This window comes from Otolemur garnettii, unplaced genomic scaffold, assembly GCF_000181295.1.
Source record: "Otolemur garnettii isolate 467f Iridium unplaced genomic scaffold, OtoGar3 scaffold00165, whole genome shotgun sequence".
Classification (NCBI taxonomy): Eukaryota; Metazoa; Chordata; class Mammalia; order Primates; family Galagidae; genus Otolemur; species Otolemur garnettii.
The window spans coordinates 269,920-286,502 of NW_003852560.1; the positions used below are offsets into that span (position 1 = coordinate 269,920).

At 39.7% G+C, this 16,583-nt stretch overlaps 1 protein-coding gene across 1 annotated transcript in view; it reads left to right on the plus strand.

Annotated features, from left to right (window-relative positions):
* Positions 1-16,583, plus strand: part of OPN3 (opsin 3) — a 40,739-nt gene that overhangs the window by 21,513 nt on the left and 2,643 nt on the right. Inside the window, exons 2-3 of the mRNA XM_003800078.3 lie at positions 9,726-10,045; positions 14,823-15,074. Of these exons, the coding sequence (XP_003800126.1) occupies positions 9,726-10,045; positions 14,823-15,074 (572 nt within the window). The remainder of the gene's footprint in view (positions 1-9,725; positions 10,046-14,822; positions 15,075-16,583) is intronic.

Genomic DNA, 16,583 nt, shown 5'->3' on the forward strand with positions numbered 1-16,583 from the left:
CATTTTCTATCTGATTAATTACTTATACACACAGATTATAGCTGAGTGTGTTATATTTATTCTTGAGAGAAAAGTCACACTGGTCCTCTGTCTTCCGACACTCTCCAGTGCGTCAATAGGATAATCGAAAATGGCTCAAAATGGAATCAGTGTTGTTACCATCTGGTATAAAGCCTAAACTCTGCACTCCCTTGCAAGCTGTGGAATTATAAATAACTGAATGAAGATTTAATTCAGTGAATTCAGTGCCTCTGCGATTCTCTTATATTTTTAATTTTCTCTTCTGGGTTATGTTAAATTCTCTTCCCTTGGTGTGAGGGTAATAATCCAGTAAGCAACACTTAGAAACTAGACCCATCCTGGCTGGTGGGAGGGGGTCACATTGCTATTCCTCAGTGTGTTCATGTGTTGAATTTTTTCGTAGAACTAAAAAGGCCTCAGGCTTCTCCATTGGTGAGCAGTATCTTGCACAGTCAAATCTTTCCTGTGAAAAATTCCAATAGAGTTCTGGACTAGCAGTCAGAAGATCTGGGTCCTCATTCCAATGGAGCCTTATTAGTCTTTGACCTTAGGCTGGTCACAAATCTCAGTCCCTTTTCTTATACTCTAATCAAATGGGATGGTGAGCCTTCCCTACCTCACAAGTCTGTAAAGATCTGATTAGAAAAATGAAAAAGTATTTTTCAAATTATGAAATATCATGAAATGAGGTGTTACATTATGACTGGACTAAAAGATGATAAATCTAATAGGGCTGTCCGTTGACTTCATAATCATTCTTATTGACTTGAAATAGATCCCTGAGGAAAAGTATCCAGGAGTTGGTCTTTTTTATGTTATTCTAACCTATATTTTGCCTCTTTTCCTTAAGAACACTGTTTCTTTTCATTAGAAGAAAAGAAATAGAAAGAGCCATTGCTGACGATGGCTATTTCTTAGTGTTTGGTTAATTACAAGGATGATCATATACTCCAGGATTTTTCTTCTTTATTCAAGAAGAAATACAGTCACAGGTACATAACTTTCATCGTCAATAAGCATATAATAATTTCTTGTTAATGGTTCCAGGTGCCAAGGAGGATGTTAAAATACAAAAGACATGGTTCTTGTCTCTTTGGTGTTTACTATTTAGTTGGAAAAATAAGACATAGATGCACGAAACTGTACCTAAATACAGTGAGTAGGAAACATGCGCTATGAAGGTGCAGTCTGTCTGTGCTGTGTGTGGACAGAGAGTGTGGCAGGCACTAGGGAAGTCAGACGTGGTGAAAGAGAAGGCGGGTCGGGTGTGGAGGGAAAGTGCAGAGTTCTTTGACAGCCCAGCATGCTGAGCAAAGGGAGCTTTGCAGGTCCTTAGTTGGAAAGAACCTTATGGAAGTAATAAGATGGTTATCTTAGCTCAGGTTTCCCCAAGATGAAGACTAAGGCACAGTGTACATACTAATGATTTATTGGGGAGTATAATCCCAAGAAATCAATAATAAGGGACTAAGGAAGAGAGGGAACAGAGAGGCAGGAGGCCACAGATGGGAAAGCTGAGGCTGTGAGTTGGCCTCAGTGGATTGCCCATCCTTGACAGACATCCTCACAGAGGCTGAGTGTAGGGCAACTTGAAACGACCCATGGAGTAAGATAGGAGTGCAAGAAACTTAACATCCAGCTCCTTCCTGTCTCCTGACTCACATTGGTCCACATCTGCTCCATGAGGTGTTAATATCCCTTTGCTTCTGGGTTGGGACACTGGGGTCCAGACAGCAGCTGGGGAAGCCAGCACCTCTACATGTCCAGTCCAGCAAGGGCATGGGTACAGGGCGGTCCCACGTGTAGGTGGAGATTTGTGACTATAGTCCTAGAACCATCACTGCTGGGAAGCAAGGCAGATGTCAATACCCACAGTTGGGAGTGGGGGCTTGTGAGCTGGGTCAAGGAGATGCACATACACTGAGTCCAGTCTATGATCAATCTGGTGTTTGGTACATAAGAAGATGACAAAGGCCACACAAAGAAAAATTCAGTCAGGTGGGTGTCAGCTCTAATTTATGGGATATGAGTCTGCACTAGAATAGTGGAAATGGCACAGACACAGAGATGAGTATAGAAATGTTCTGAAAGAAAGACTTTTGTTAGTTTTGAATGCAAATGTGAGGGGAGAGAGGGAATGAAAAATTAAGCAAAAAAATATGTTCCTAAAGTGCATCAGAGTCAGGCCCTGCTAGAGGAGCGTTTTCTTTACCATGTTGTGGTGCATTATTGTAACATCAGATTGCTGAGTTGAAGAAATAATTTTGCGTAAGTGTGTGCTGTCCATTTCACCTGCAGTATCACACTCTATGCAGTTGAATTAGGCTTAGAATTTAGAAACCTTAATTCCCAACAAGGGTTTCCATCTGACTTTTCCAGACTGTATCCCCAGGGTATTTATGTTTATTTCTTCCAAACCATAAGTGATACCACAGAGAAGTTGCTTTATTTCAAACTGTTCTTTCCCACTTGACTGTGGTCACAATGGATGCCGGGTTTCTTAGTATAACACTTATCCACTTTCTATTGTTAACCATCTTGTTCAGTATCCTTTGCTGACAAGCCAGGACGTAAAAGTATGGAATAAATTCTGATGAGGCCCTATTCCGGATTAGGGCCCCCCCCTTTCCCTTGGTAATGGTTCATAGAATTAAACAATTATTAGGGGAAGAAAAACCTAAAAGTATGTCAAATCAGAGGCAAGTCACCCAGTCTAAAGTGGAGATATCTGCGCAAATGGGGCTACACACAAGCTTAAAGCCTTGGTTTGGGACCAAGGGGGAATGGATATTAGAAGAATCAAAGATATCAGAGGGGACAGAGGGCAGATGAACCCGGAATGATTTCCAACCTACTGGATAACCAAGGCATCCAAAAGGAGATTCCCATAGTCTGTGTGTTTTACCAGCTGCATCCACAGCTCTTCGTCTCTGCCTCCCCTATAAAATACACACCAGATTTAATGGAAAAAGGTGCACTCCCTTGTTCAGGCACATGAAATAGCAGTGAGTAAGGGGTAGCGTGAGTAAGCACAGCGGAAACCACGGTGCAGTCAGTCATCCTAAACTGGGAGCAGCTGGCCCAGGGACCATGGCACCACCCACTGGGTTGAATCACTCTGGCGATTGGTTGGCCCTTCTGTCAAGGGGACTCCTGGTCTCTACTGCACTGTTTGGGTGTCTGTGTTTCCACACGACAGTCAAAATTGAGTTTCTGTTTAAGCTGCTTACCTGAAATCCTAATTTTTTTTTTAACCCATTGAAAGGATTTTAGCTTTCTTGCTATGCTAGGTTTTTTTTTTTTTTGGAGACTTTGTATACTAAACATGAAAAATACTGAACATAAAGAATTTAATTTTAGAACAAATAATTTTAAAAAAGAATGTGATAAAAGTAGGAGACAGATATGAGAAAAGAATTAACTGGAACTAATTTTCTACTTCTGCTTTTAATATCTGGTAAATGCCTAAAAAATGCAGAGTAAAAACTAAACACCATTTTGGGATTTTAAGAGAACAACTTTTATTGGTCAAATAGAAATTGGTCATTCCAATGGCCAAGCTAAATTACTCAGATTAAGATGGTCTTCCCTAATTTCCTCCAAAACCCTTCAGCTTTAAAAATTTAGTTTCAAAAATGACCTCTTCTGATATCAAAAGTGGACATAGTTACAGAACATGTGTAGTAGGTAACAGATTAAATGCACCTTCTATAGAGACTATATCACTAACAGAATTTTTGGTAATTCTCAAGGGTGAATTAGAAATGAATGTAGTGTAGCATGGACCTTGGAATCAGACTGCATGACTTGAATCTTGGCTCTGTTACTTATTAGCTTGTAACCATTTTGCTTGTTTCCTCATCTGTAAAATGGGAACAATAATAATTTCTACATGTCTCACGGAGTTGTGAGGAGTAAATGAGATAACATGGGTAAACTGCTTAGAACTCTGTATATGCATAGAGACACATAGTAAGTTCTCTAAGTGATAGTGGGCTAAAATTACTGTTGTTAATTAAATAAAGAGGAGTGGGGAAATTTCCTCCATAAGTAATGTCAGTAAGATTTCAAAGAAGAATTATTACTTGCTGGAGAGAATAGACTTTTTCAGGCATATCAAAAATACTGTTTTTCTTTAATATTCAAATATGAGTAAAGGCCACTACTTTATTAAAATAACGTCTTTATTAAGCTACCATCACATAGTTTTGTTTCCATTACCATCTGTGGGCAAATGTAATTACCCTGCCTCCTTAAAAATTCCTACAAATCAATCTGTGTTTTTTAAGTGAACAAAATTGGAATTGTCATTAGTTTGGGAAAATGTTCACCCACTCGGTTTGGGAGATTTTCCTGTGTGATCACCCAGGATCACTCTTAATACCACAAGGCAGATTTTTACAGTTGCCTCATTTTATAGGGAGAAAATCTGAAGCACAGTGCATTGACGGATTTGTTCATAATGACCCAGAGGATCCATGATGAAGTGAGTTATCCCCTAATCATCTCCCCTCCTTTCCATAAGGAGAATCTACAAAAGAAAATAAAAGGAAAATAAAATAAAATTCTCTAGAATTGTATGATGACAAAAGTAGACAAGAATAGTTTAATGGCTCCTCAGAGTCTTCGTGGCATATTCCAAACTCCTCGAATGCCATTTAAGGGTCTTCCTGGAGAGTATTTAGTCTGCAAATCTCTCCTCCTAAATTTTCCACTTCTATGATTTTGAATTATTTTCAGGAGCCCAAATGGCACCAGGTCTGTCAGGCCTCCGTGTTTTGACGCAGGCTGTTCCTCCTTCCTGGGACAGGACTGGCAGCCCTTTCCCCCTTGCTCTGTTTTTGCCTGGCTAACATGTACTTAATCTTTAAGACTCATTTAGCTGGTATCTTCTTCCCACAGAAAATCTGAGTTAGATGTTCTTCCTTCCCTATTAGACAGTTTCTCCTTTTATTCCCTTTTCTGGAGTGTGTGCTCCTGGCAGACATTGAACTGTGTCATATTAATATTTTTATCTAATAAATAGAGATTAACAGATGTGGGCTATGGCCCAGGCAGTAACTGTTCTAATCACTTGGTTTAGCCAGAGTTAGACGCTTTGAACTTGTTCACCCAGACACTGTGAACTACATATAAATAAGCTGGCCAATGTGGCCCTCTAGTGACCAAAGTGAGAAAATACCTTTATGTTGGGGTATTCTTACATATTAGTTGACTCACCATTTATTTAAGCTCTAGAGCTCTATCCACTTTTGTGCCTTTGCCTACATCCTACCACTTTAAGCAGTTTTGCTAAAATATATTCAAATATTTAATAATAATACCTTATTTATTACAATTTTACTAAACACATTTAATATACCAACACGAGACAATATCTTGGTACTTTTATCCCAATTTTAGTGGCGAGCAAATAGTATTAATTAACTTTTCCAGAGTCACAGGTAATTTTTTTAAAAAATAGTAACATATCCAAAGTCAGACACCTGAAACATTAGGCAAAGATGGGAAAAAACAGAAATTCAATCCAGGACTTTGGCCTCAAACACATTCCTCTATTGTAGAATTTATCAAATTGTTTTATAGTATTTATTTGTTTATAATTCATCTTTGTTTTCCTATTGCCTAACACAGTGCCTCGCACACTGTATGTATATGATTTATGGGTTGATCAATGTTGTATATGCATTTATAAGTAAGTTATAAAGAAGTATTTGAGTCAAACTGATGCGTGGAATTGACAATTGACTATCTCTGCTTGACTTCCACGCTTTTGTACACTGTCCTTGGCATAGTCTCATCTTTGTCAACTGATAAACTTCTCCCATTCATCAATCCCAATATTGCTTTCTCTAAAACCTTCCCCAGCATTTACTTATTTACCCAGGCGGAGATCAGTACTTCCTCCTTTGCATTCCCCAGCTCCCCAGACACAGCTTTGTTTCAGCTTTTATCATATTCCTGTAATTATTAGTTTATACGTCTGTCTTCTCCAGACTGTGAGGTCTTTGTCAGCATTTCAGACAGAAGAAACAGCGATATCAAGGCAGCCAGCTCTCAGTGAATGTGGCTGGCAGAGTGTGGCATGGTTTGTGTCCTGCTGGGAGCAATGCGGCAAGATTAGACAAAGCCTAAGGATGTGCAGTGAAGATTAGATTTTATAGACTGCTGTCTTCAGAACCATTAGGGGCACATAAACCCTTCCCAATAGTTATCCAAGGAGAGTTCTATGAGAATTGATCTCTAACTCCTCAATTTCCATTTGGAGTCTTTCCTAGAAATCAATTACCTGCTCTCAAGGCACACGCCTCCTCAATCACCATTCTCCATATTACACCAAAAAGCAAACTCCTCACCTTTTCCAAAATAAAATCTTACTGTGGAATATTGCCAGTGGGGGCAGGAGGGGTAGATTCCAGGAGAGCTAACAAAGGGATAATTTAAAATATTAATGAAGATATTGAGGAAGTAACTGATAACTCAGGTGATTTCTTATGATTTGCTTTTAATAAAATTGAGTTTTTAGCTGGTAGATCATTAAAAATAATTTTTGACAATAAGCACTGTGATTTGGGCACATAAATTCAGATGACTTCCAGTTATGTAGAAGAAATGCTCTACATTCAATTTTAATAAGAATTGAAAATAACAAATCCCCTTCTATTGCCATCTGAAGATGAATGTGATCAATAAATCTTTCTTCAACTTTATACACAGAAAAAATAGGAGTAAAATTGATCCTGCATCATTCTAGGTAATAGTAATAGTAATCACAGATGTATTTTTTTGTGATGAAAGAAAGCCACAGTGATCTCTTTAAGAGGTACATTTCTAATTATATTTTAATATTACTTTTATAACATAAAAAGTGTGTTTTGTATTACTTTTAATATTTGACATATTTTGATCAGGTGAATATTATTATAAAGTTTAGAAACTTAATCTATAAGCCATTTTTTAGTCTCACCCTTTAAGTATGAATATGTGCATAGTTTTTCAAATTCTATTAGGAGAAACACTAGAAGAAAAATTTGAAGATCCTTGCTGTGGACCATGGACAGCCATAGAAGGTGGGATCAGCTTTGCACCATCCTCAGTAGTAATGGACCTGTCCAGTCTCAGGCCTGGTCTAAGCCCAGAATCTAAGGCATTTTTGCAAGAATTCAAGAAGGCTCACTTTGTCTTTGTAGAAATTGCTCTTCCAGCCAGAAGTGCCTATACCAATCCTTTCTGTTTCTTAATACCTTTTACGACCCATTTTTTTTATTATTTTATACTTTATATTTTATTTTTTGAGACAGGATCTTGCTCTGTCACCCAAACTAGAATGCAATAGCGTCCTCATAGTTCACAGCAACCCCAAACTCCTGATCTCAAGTGATCCTCTTGCTTCAGCTCCCAAGTAGCTGGGACTACAGGTGCCAGATACTGTGACTGGCTAATTTTTCTATTTTTTATAGAGACAGGGTCTTACTATGTTGCTCAGGCTGGTGAAATCCTAGCCTGAGCAATCTTCCCAACTAGCCTCCTAAAAGTGCTAGGATTATAAGCATGAGTCATTGTGCCCAGCCAAATTTTATGTCTTAATGAAGCCATTCCTTCAACACAGTCCACTGGGATTTTACTTTTCATGGTTTGTTTCTTGCACCATAACCTTGACACATGACTGCATATCATCTTGCATTGCCCTCTAATGTTGGGTACGGGTTAGTCTTGGTTTTATAAGAATATAGTATTGTAGTCTCCTCAAGGGTATGGACCCCAAGTCTCTGGTTTCTCGTATAATGCCTACTCAGCACAGTGATAAGTAGGAACTTCATACACACCTGATCAACATGCCACTTTGCAGGGAGAGCCCAGGCATCACTCTACTGGTAGTGTCAATAGAATTTGTGGGGAAGTAGAAGCCGCCCTCTAGTGGCAGAAGGTGATAATAAAGGCAAAATCGTGGGCTTGGGCCCACAAAGAACCACAGAACTTTTTTTCCAAAAGGAGGCACACCATATGCAGAGTGATGCTCATGGGGACCTGATGCATAATCGGTGCATTTTCCTGAACACTCCGACAAGCAAAGGAGAAGATGAGTGCTGTCAACTTGGTGTGCAGTCGGGCCTTGCCCCTGGGCCCATTAATGACTTCCCCCACACCTCTCCCTCTTGTTAGGAGACCAGTTTTCTTTCCATTCTGCATTTGAGCCACTTTTTCTCCAACCTCTCTCTGTCCACTCAGTCAGCAGATACCAATGCTGATGATCTCCGTTCCCACAAGTTCGTGGTTTTCCCAGTATCTGCTCACAAACCTCGTACTTTTGATTTCACTGAATGTAATCACCGTCTACCTATTAGGCTGGTTAGAAGTCGCCAGGTTATTTTTAACTCCTCTCTCCCCTCACTCTTCACATTCACAAAACAGCCATATTCTGTGGATACTAGTCGCTAACCGTCTCTGCAACCGAGGCTTTGCTGTTCATGCCTTTCAAGTCACCCTGGCTGGGGCCCCATTACATTTTGCCTGAACTGCTGCAGTAGCCTTCAGGTTGGTTTCCATGGCCCCGGACTGTTTCAAGTTCCATACTACTGCTAGGTGAGTATCTTTCCGTAGAAAAAGAAGGAAGAAGAAGAAGGGAATTTAACTGTGTTCCTCTCATGCTTTTTAATAATTTACTCTTTCACATAGGAAAAGGTCACCCCCCCAAAACACCTTAGCTAGAAACTTTAAAAGTCTGCCCCAGTGTGTCTTCATCTGTTCTCTCTAGTTTCTCTCTCCATCTCCTCTGGCCCTGGCATCTCTGGATTGTTCATCATTTATAGCCCATTTTGTGTCCTTTTACCTCTCCATGCTCTGATACGTAATTCTTCATCCTTCTGGAATGTTCTTTGCCTGCCTGGTACACAAAAGCTTTATTTTCTGTGACCCTGATGCATTGTGTCAGTTGTGTACACCTCTCCAGTCCCTTTAAACATCCAGAGTCCTTCCTCTTCGTCAGCATCGGATGTTCAGTGTCAGCCAGTGCCTGACAAATAGTAGGTGCTCAGTAGGTGATTATTGAGTGAATCAATCACTCTGGGGAGCTACAAAGAAACGGGTGAATAATATTGTTAATTTTATTTTGTGTGGATTTGTTGCAGAATAGAGGTATATATGAAGACCGTGGAAGCACAGAAGGCATGCCCCACCCTTGTCAGCCATTCTTGCATGGGAACAGGTCACATGCTGACATCTGCCCGCAGGCAGGTTACGGCAGCCTTCACATCATTTTACCATGACTTTTCTCAGTTTGAGCTTTTGGAAACCCCCTTTTGTCTTGCTGCCTCATAGCCAAGCCAGATGATAGCTGAGCAGAGGGCAGAATTAAAAGAGACTCTTGCTCTACTAACTCTCCCTGACTCACTGTAGAGTTCCTTTCTGGGAGAATATTTAATACAATAGCCACACCATGGGGGTGGGGCTAATTTTAGGGTTTTTAATTTTTTCCCTACTTCAAACTATGTGCCAATTTTCTATGTTTTCATCTATGGATGAATATGTTTTCAATCAAGTTTCCTAGGGACCAAGGGGCATTGACCCTTAGGTCTTTTAGCTTTTACAGCCCCCTCTCTGTCTCAGATGTTCTGTAAGGTATATCCTCTGCAGAATGTATCCCCTCTCGTATGTCTGGTTTTCCCTGGCACCATGCTATACTTCTCCACTTTCTCTTCTTTCAGGGATTGTTTCCATTGCTACCCTAACTGTGCTGGCCTATGAACGTTACATTCGTGTGGTCCACGCCAGAGTGATCAATTTTTCCTGGGCCTGGAGGGCCATTACCTACATCTGGCTCTACTCCCTGGCATGGGCAGGAGCACCCCTCCTTGGCTGGAACAGGTACATCCTGGATGTGCACGGACTAGGCTGCACTGTGGACTGGAAATCCAAGGACGCCAACGATTCCTCCTTTGTGCTTTTCTTGTTTCTTGGCTGCCTGGTGGTGCCTGTGGGCGTGGTAGCCCATTGCTATGGCCATATTCTGTATTCCATTCGAATGGTGAGTCGAAGACTACAAATACCTTTTCCCCAAACCACAGCAGAAACTTTGTGCTGAAAGGAGTCAAACTCTTCCCATGTGGTCAGTAGTTGCCCAGAACTGGACCCATACTAGGGAACTTCCCATTGGGTTGAGTTTTGCACTATGAGTCACTGTCTGAAAAGACCAATGAGAAACAGTGTTTAGTCTTTCCACATCACTCTCTAAACCAGAAGAAGGAAGCAAAGGCTTCTTGACAGGCAGAATCATCAACCCCCCCCCCCCAAAAAGGCCCAACATTACCCAGCTCTCTTAACATTTAAAAACTCTAAAAAAGGGAATTGCACACTTCTGTAATTTTATTCAAAGTTTATACAAACCCATTACTAGAGAATGGCGCAGATGTTTTATCTGAAAAGAACACCAGAACCATAAGGAGAAGAAGAACTGACCACAAACAGGTGTCACATTTGGTGCCAGTAGGAAGGGTGTTTGACCTAAACCACCCAGGGGGGGGGCACCCTCCAGTCCAGTCTCTAACTTGGGCCACAGATGTTTTCCTTACCCACTGCTGACTCTGTTCCCTACTTCCAGCAGAGCTCTCCAGCCTGGCCACTCCATCAGACCCTTCTAACTTTCACCCATTCTTCTAAATCAGACTTAACCACGTGCATCACCTTAAATCATGATTCATTGCCCTCGACTGACATGTTCCTGTTTTCTTTATACATGCTTGTTTTGTTAAAAGGAAAGAAAAATCCCTGGCTCAACCTAGCTATCCGTGTTCTCCATGCCTATAGTCAAACTACAAAGAGGAGCTGGAAGAAAAAACACAAAAAAACCACACATGTCCACTCTCAGACGTCCACTCAGCCCAATCTAGCCATCTATGAGTCCTCATAAGGTCCCCTCTCCCCAAACCTTGACTATTACAAATCCTCACTTTCCATTTTAATCTCTTGCCTTACCATACCCTCTCTTTCCTGTCAAATACCTGTGCTTGTTATTTATTGTAAACCCATTGTAAAGCCCTTATCAACAATTTCCTGAATATTGTAAAGCCATTATCCACAACTTCCTGAACTCCCTGCCTTTCTGTCTACAAACCACTGATGCTTCGACCTCGCTCTTCAGTTCAGGGTGTGACAGGACAGGTTCCCCAGGACTACCTGATCCCTCAGCCCCTTCTCTGCCCCAGGGGCCGCTCCCCAATTTAATTATCTTCTCTCTCATTTGTATCTTCCATCTCTCCCTTTCTACTGGCTTTCTCCCGTTACCATATTACCACACCAATTTTTTTTTTTTAATAAAATGAAATCTACTCTCAGCTCCCTGGAGCTATCACCCTATTTTTGTCTTTCTGATCAACTCAAAGAGACATTGGTGGCTTCTGGTGCCACATCATCACTGAATAAGCATTTGTTTAATCAGTACTCACTGAGCATCTAAAATGTCCTGATTTCTTACTGTGATAGATTGAATGTTTGTGTCCCTCCCAAATTCATGAAAGCCCTCAGCTTGATGACTTTGAAATCTCTGTTTCCAGTTGGGGTCTCCTGACCTGTGTCAGGTTCTCATCGTCAGCTGCCTGTTGCGTACCTGTGGTTAGACCGTTCGCAGACTCAGACTCAACACAGGGCATCTTTTCCCCCAGAACTCCACTCCTCCATTCCCTTCCCTTTGAATGTTCATCATTCCTCGCTATATAAGGGAGTGATCTTTATGAATATTCTTTATTCATGCCCCCCCAACCAATGATGAATTCTTACCTATTTCACTTAAATATCTTGCAAAAAATCCATTTATTTCCCTCTCCCACTGCCACAGGCTCGGTTCACAAGGATCTTAGTTCTTCCTGTATCCTTGCTTTCCTCTGATCCATCATTTGGTCTAATCCATTCTTCTCACACTCCCTCCAGAGTAACTGTTCTCAGTATTACCGTCAGAGCTGCCATCATCTTTGTGAATAAACATAAAGCCCTGAGTGTGGCTCTCAGGTCCTCCGTGGCATCTTCTCTCTCGTTTTTCAAGAGTCCCCTCCTCGTGCCACCTCAGGCTCCAGCTTGCTGCAATATTTCTGGCCTCTTTGTCTCAGCACACTTTTTTCCTCTGGAACATCCTGTCTTTCCTCCTTACCTGGCTAACTCCTGAGGGCTGACAGGAGAATTGTGTTGCTCTAACCCACTTTCAGTACTGGTTACCCATTCCCAGGTTTGCACACAGCCTCCCCTGTCCATTTGTGTGCCTGTCACCCTTACAAATAGTGACTACCTCAAGAGCCCAAGCTGAATCTTATCTCTTCATCTGTTGCTGGGACAGTATCTACATGTAGTGGGTGATCACAGACTATTTTTGGAATAAGTTACAAGCAGAGGGCACAGAAAGGGGAAGATGAGGATGGGGCAAAAGGGCAAAGAGGTTTAACTTTAGACTGTGTCATTGCCTCACTAGAACTCTGTGGAAGTAATTTGCCTCCATTTCCTGTTTAGAGAGGGGGAACTCCTATCAGTGTTGAAGACAGAGCTACTCACTCAAGTGTGAGGGGCAGTCTTTGAAAATCTACAGGTGTCTGGATCAATAAGAACTAGGCATTAGTCATTTGTGTAGTCAGAGAACACTTTCAGAGAGAATTGTGGAGACAGTGCTCCACATTTGGAGAATTTGTTGTAAGTGGCTGATTCTTCAGGACGATTTGTCCATGTGTTCTTGCCTTATCTGTAGCAATTTTGAAAGATATCCTGAAATGATTGAATAAAGGGTGTGAGATGTAAAGTAGGGCTCTTTACTTGGAAAATATTTCAGAATAAAGGACCAGAGAATAATGTAGCAAATAGGCCCCAAAGAGATACATAAAAAATTAATTACAAAAGCTTCACGTATGCAAGCCCAAATAGTCTGAAACACTATTCAGGATCTTTTCCTTATTCCAAAGAGGAGCTGGGGAAGTCTGGTGGGCATGTAATTCCAAGATGATAAACCAGTGCTACACTTTGACAGATGGGGAGAAAGGGAAAATGGTACAGATAAAACTGTGGGGACCCTGCTGGGGGGCAGATAACTGAGATGTGGTTATTACTATGTATGACTAGTTAATTAAACTATGAAGAATCAAAATAATGATTCCAAATATTCTGTAGTATCGTAAAAGTACATACACATATAAGACTGTAAGTGTCAAATATAAATAAATATTTAATGTCAAAACCCCGCACAATATCACATGTGTGGAACTGGAACCCACTGTTAAGTCTGGTAGGTTGTTTGTTTTTATCCCCTTTCATCTTTATCTCGGTGAAGGTAATTAATTGACTTGCTCAATATCAGACTGGGAGAAAAATGGTGAATCTAGGGTAGGAACCCAGAGTTTTAAATTCCAAATCTAGAGCTTTACCCAGACCCCACAACCTCCCTATAAAGACTAAGGGGAACCCCACCCCCCCAAATGATGTTCTGAATAATATTCTATCACATTAAAAAATAGTTCCTATTAAAATAGAATTACACATACATAATAATCATAGCAGAATTTTAAGACTCACGGCCAACCATACATTCCCAGTACTCTGTATATCACCAATTTTTTTTTAAATTAAATCATATCTGTGTACAGTAATGCAATTATGGGGTACAATGTGCTGGTTATATCACCAATTTTAATCTTTTGTTTCCTTTTATTCTTTGACAACCCGAATACATGATTCTGATAAGAACATGGGTTTTTAAATATAATTTTAGATGTTATCAATAATTTAGAAATTTCATTTCAAATACATTTTTACATAGCACATGTTCTAAATGGTGTTTCTCTTCATTTAAGAGAAATGTTTTCTCTTAATTTTTATGATAATGCTAGAGGTAAAAGGTACACTAGAGTTCACTGAAATGCAGTAAATTTCCAAGCTTAAAATGATCAGTACTAAGTATCAGCAGTATACCTGGCACCTTTTTAAAAGTCAATATATGATGTATAAAACATTCGTATTTTTGTGGCAAAATTAGTATAATTTCCTACAATGTTCAGAAAAAGAAATTTACTTATGAACATATTGGTGCTGACTATTCTTTCCCTTAGAAGAGAAACAACTAAAAGACACTTATCCAGGAAACTCAGAGAACTTGCAGACTGTCTATCCTTCCTCTTCCATATCTGTCCTGGGACAAAGTAGGAGCGGGTGTGCTCGTTTTAAAGGAGTGGGGCTCCCTGAGCTTTATCAGGAGCTTTCCTCAGCAAATGAGCCCCTGATGTAACCATTTGCAAATTCCTCATCAGTTTTCACTTTATACTCATTAGCCATGAATTGAAAGGCACAGTAGTTTCGAGCAAGAATTCATTTGAGAATTAAGTTCTCATCCAGGTCAGCTATAGGCTTAACCGTATGGAATTCCTGGCTTGACATGGTTTAAGAACTTGAGGATGAATGCTCTGGATAAAAGAGTTTCCAGGATCCTGGAGAAATCGTTTTCATTTTATTAAGACTTTTAGCAATTTTAAGATCTAATCAAGATAATTCATTTTATTTGTATTGAGTAAATGAGAAAAGCATTACAAGCCACAGAAGGATTTATGAGGCTACATAGTTCAACCATAACAGGTTACAGGTGAGGGAATGGGGCCCAGAGAGATTAAAACTGTGCCCAGCAGCTGGTCTAGGATCAGACGTCAGCCTCACAAGGTCCTATTCTGTTTTCTTTTCATTATGCTGGGGCCAAGATAGTGTCTGAATATCTGTTATCAAAACAGCAAAAGAAAATGATCCTTTCGTTTTGTGAACCCCTCCTTCCTTTCTCCTTTCTGCAGCTTCGCTGTGTTGAAGATCTTCAGACAACACAAGTCATCAAGATTTTAAAATATGAAAAGAAAGTGGCCAAAATGTGCTTCTTTATGATATTTACCTTCCTGGTCTGCTGGATGCCTTATATTGTGATCTGTTTCTTAGTGGTTAATGGTCAGGGACATCTGGTCACGCCAACAGTGTCGATCGTTTCATATCTCTTGGCTAAATCAAACACTGTATATAATCCAGTGATTTATATCTTCATGCTCAGAAAGGTAAGCTTTGTAATCAACTGATTGTTTTTACCCTGGGAGTGGGGCTGGAAAGTACAGTGTAACACTTCAGTAGAGGTAATTCAGAGCAACTTCAGTGACAAAAACATAAATCAGGAATTCATAGTAATGTAAAGTGTCCAGGAAGAAATGTAAGATATCTCCAAAGAAAATAATAACAATTTAAAGATCTACCAATAGAGAGTCATACTTGTTAGGTAAAATTGTATTCAAATTAACATTTCATTCATTATCAAATGTTTAATACCTAGTATTAATAATAACAGCTACAAAGTTAATGATACATTTAAAATTCTTACTGTACTAAGTAGGTTACACTGATTATCTTTAAAAGCTCCATAATTATTATTTCTTATTTTGTTCATGGGATGAACAGATGCAGAGAAGTTAAATAACTCGCCTGATTCAGAAAGTATTGGTATGAGGTTTTGAACCTGGTTTGCTTGAAATACCCAAATCTGGTGCTTATAACTCCTCACTTGAGGTAATATAATAGATAACTTTTAGCAATTGATCTGCACTGTTATTTACATGCTGTGGCCAATGTCTAGACGAAATTAATTTGATTCAAGAAACTTCCTTTAGGTCTGTTGGAAAGCCTCTCATCTGTTTCTGTAGTAGAGAGGGTTTGTCCCATCAGTCCTGGCTACAAGAGCCCCAGTATGATTAATATGAAGCCAGGCCCCTGGGTTTCAAAGTTTCAAAATCTATAAAATTTAAAAGATAAGAGTAGAAGTTAATTATTCTACTGGAATTTTAAAGCTAACAGCTCATAATACTAACAAACAATAATAAATACTCTGACTTCTAAAGCCTGAGATTTCGAGAGAAAAGGGAACTTTTTTATAATAACCTTATTATATTCAGCCCTAAATCTCCCTCTCCTTTCTTACGCCTTTTCTTTTCTTTGACTATTGTTGAGTTACCCTCTTCATCAGCTTGTTCCCATGTGGCCTAATCTCCTTTTGCTGGTCATCTTTCCCACCTTTCTTGTTGCTTACCATTTGTCTATTTCCTTAAAATCCAGAGATTTTAAACTTGCTCCCTAGGACCTAAGCATCCCTTGAACTGGCCTCGGGACAGCCATTAAAACTCTGGAAATTGTTTATAAAACTTTTTGAGTATGTGTACACGTGAATTTTTCTAGTAAGATGAATTATAATTTTAATTAACTTTCTATAGGAGAATAAGATATTTTAAGATACTATACTTAATAGCAAATTTTAGATACATTCAGTAACAATGGTTTGCTATGCCCTTTCTCTCAGCCAATGGGCTATGCTTCTAAAACATTAATGTGCTTACACCACACCTAGAAATCTTACTAAAAATGCATTTTCTGGGTGCTCACTATTCTGCATTTCAAACGAGCTTCCATATAGTCCTGATGTTTTTAATTCTCCAGGGCACAGTTTAAACAAGAAGTCTAAAAGATACAATAAGCTGACAAAACAAATAAATAAGACAATAATCTTTGTCCTCAAGGAACTT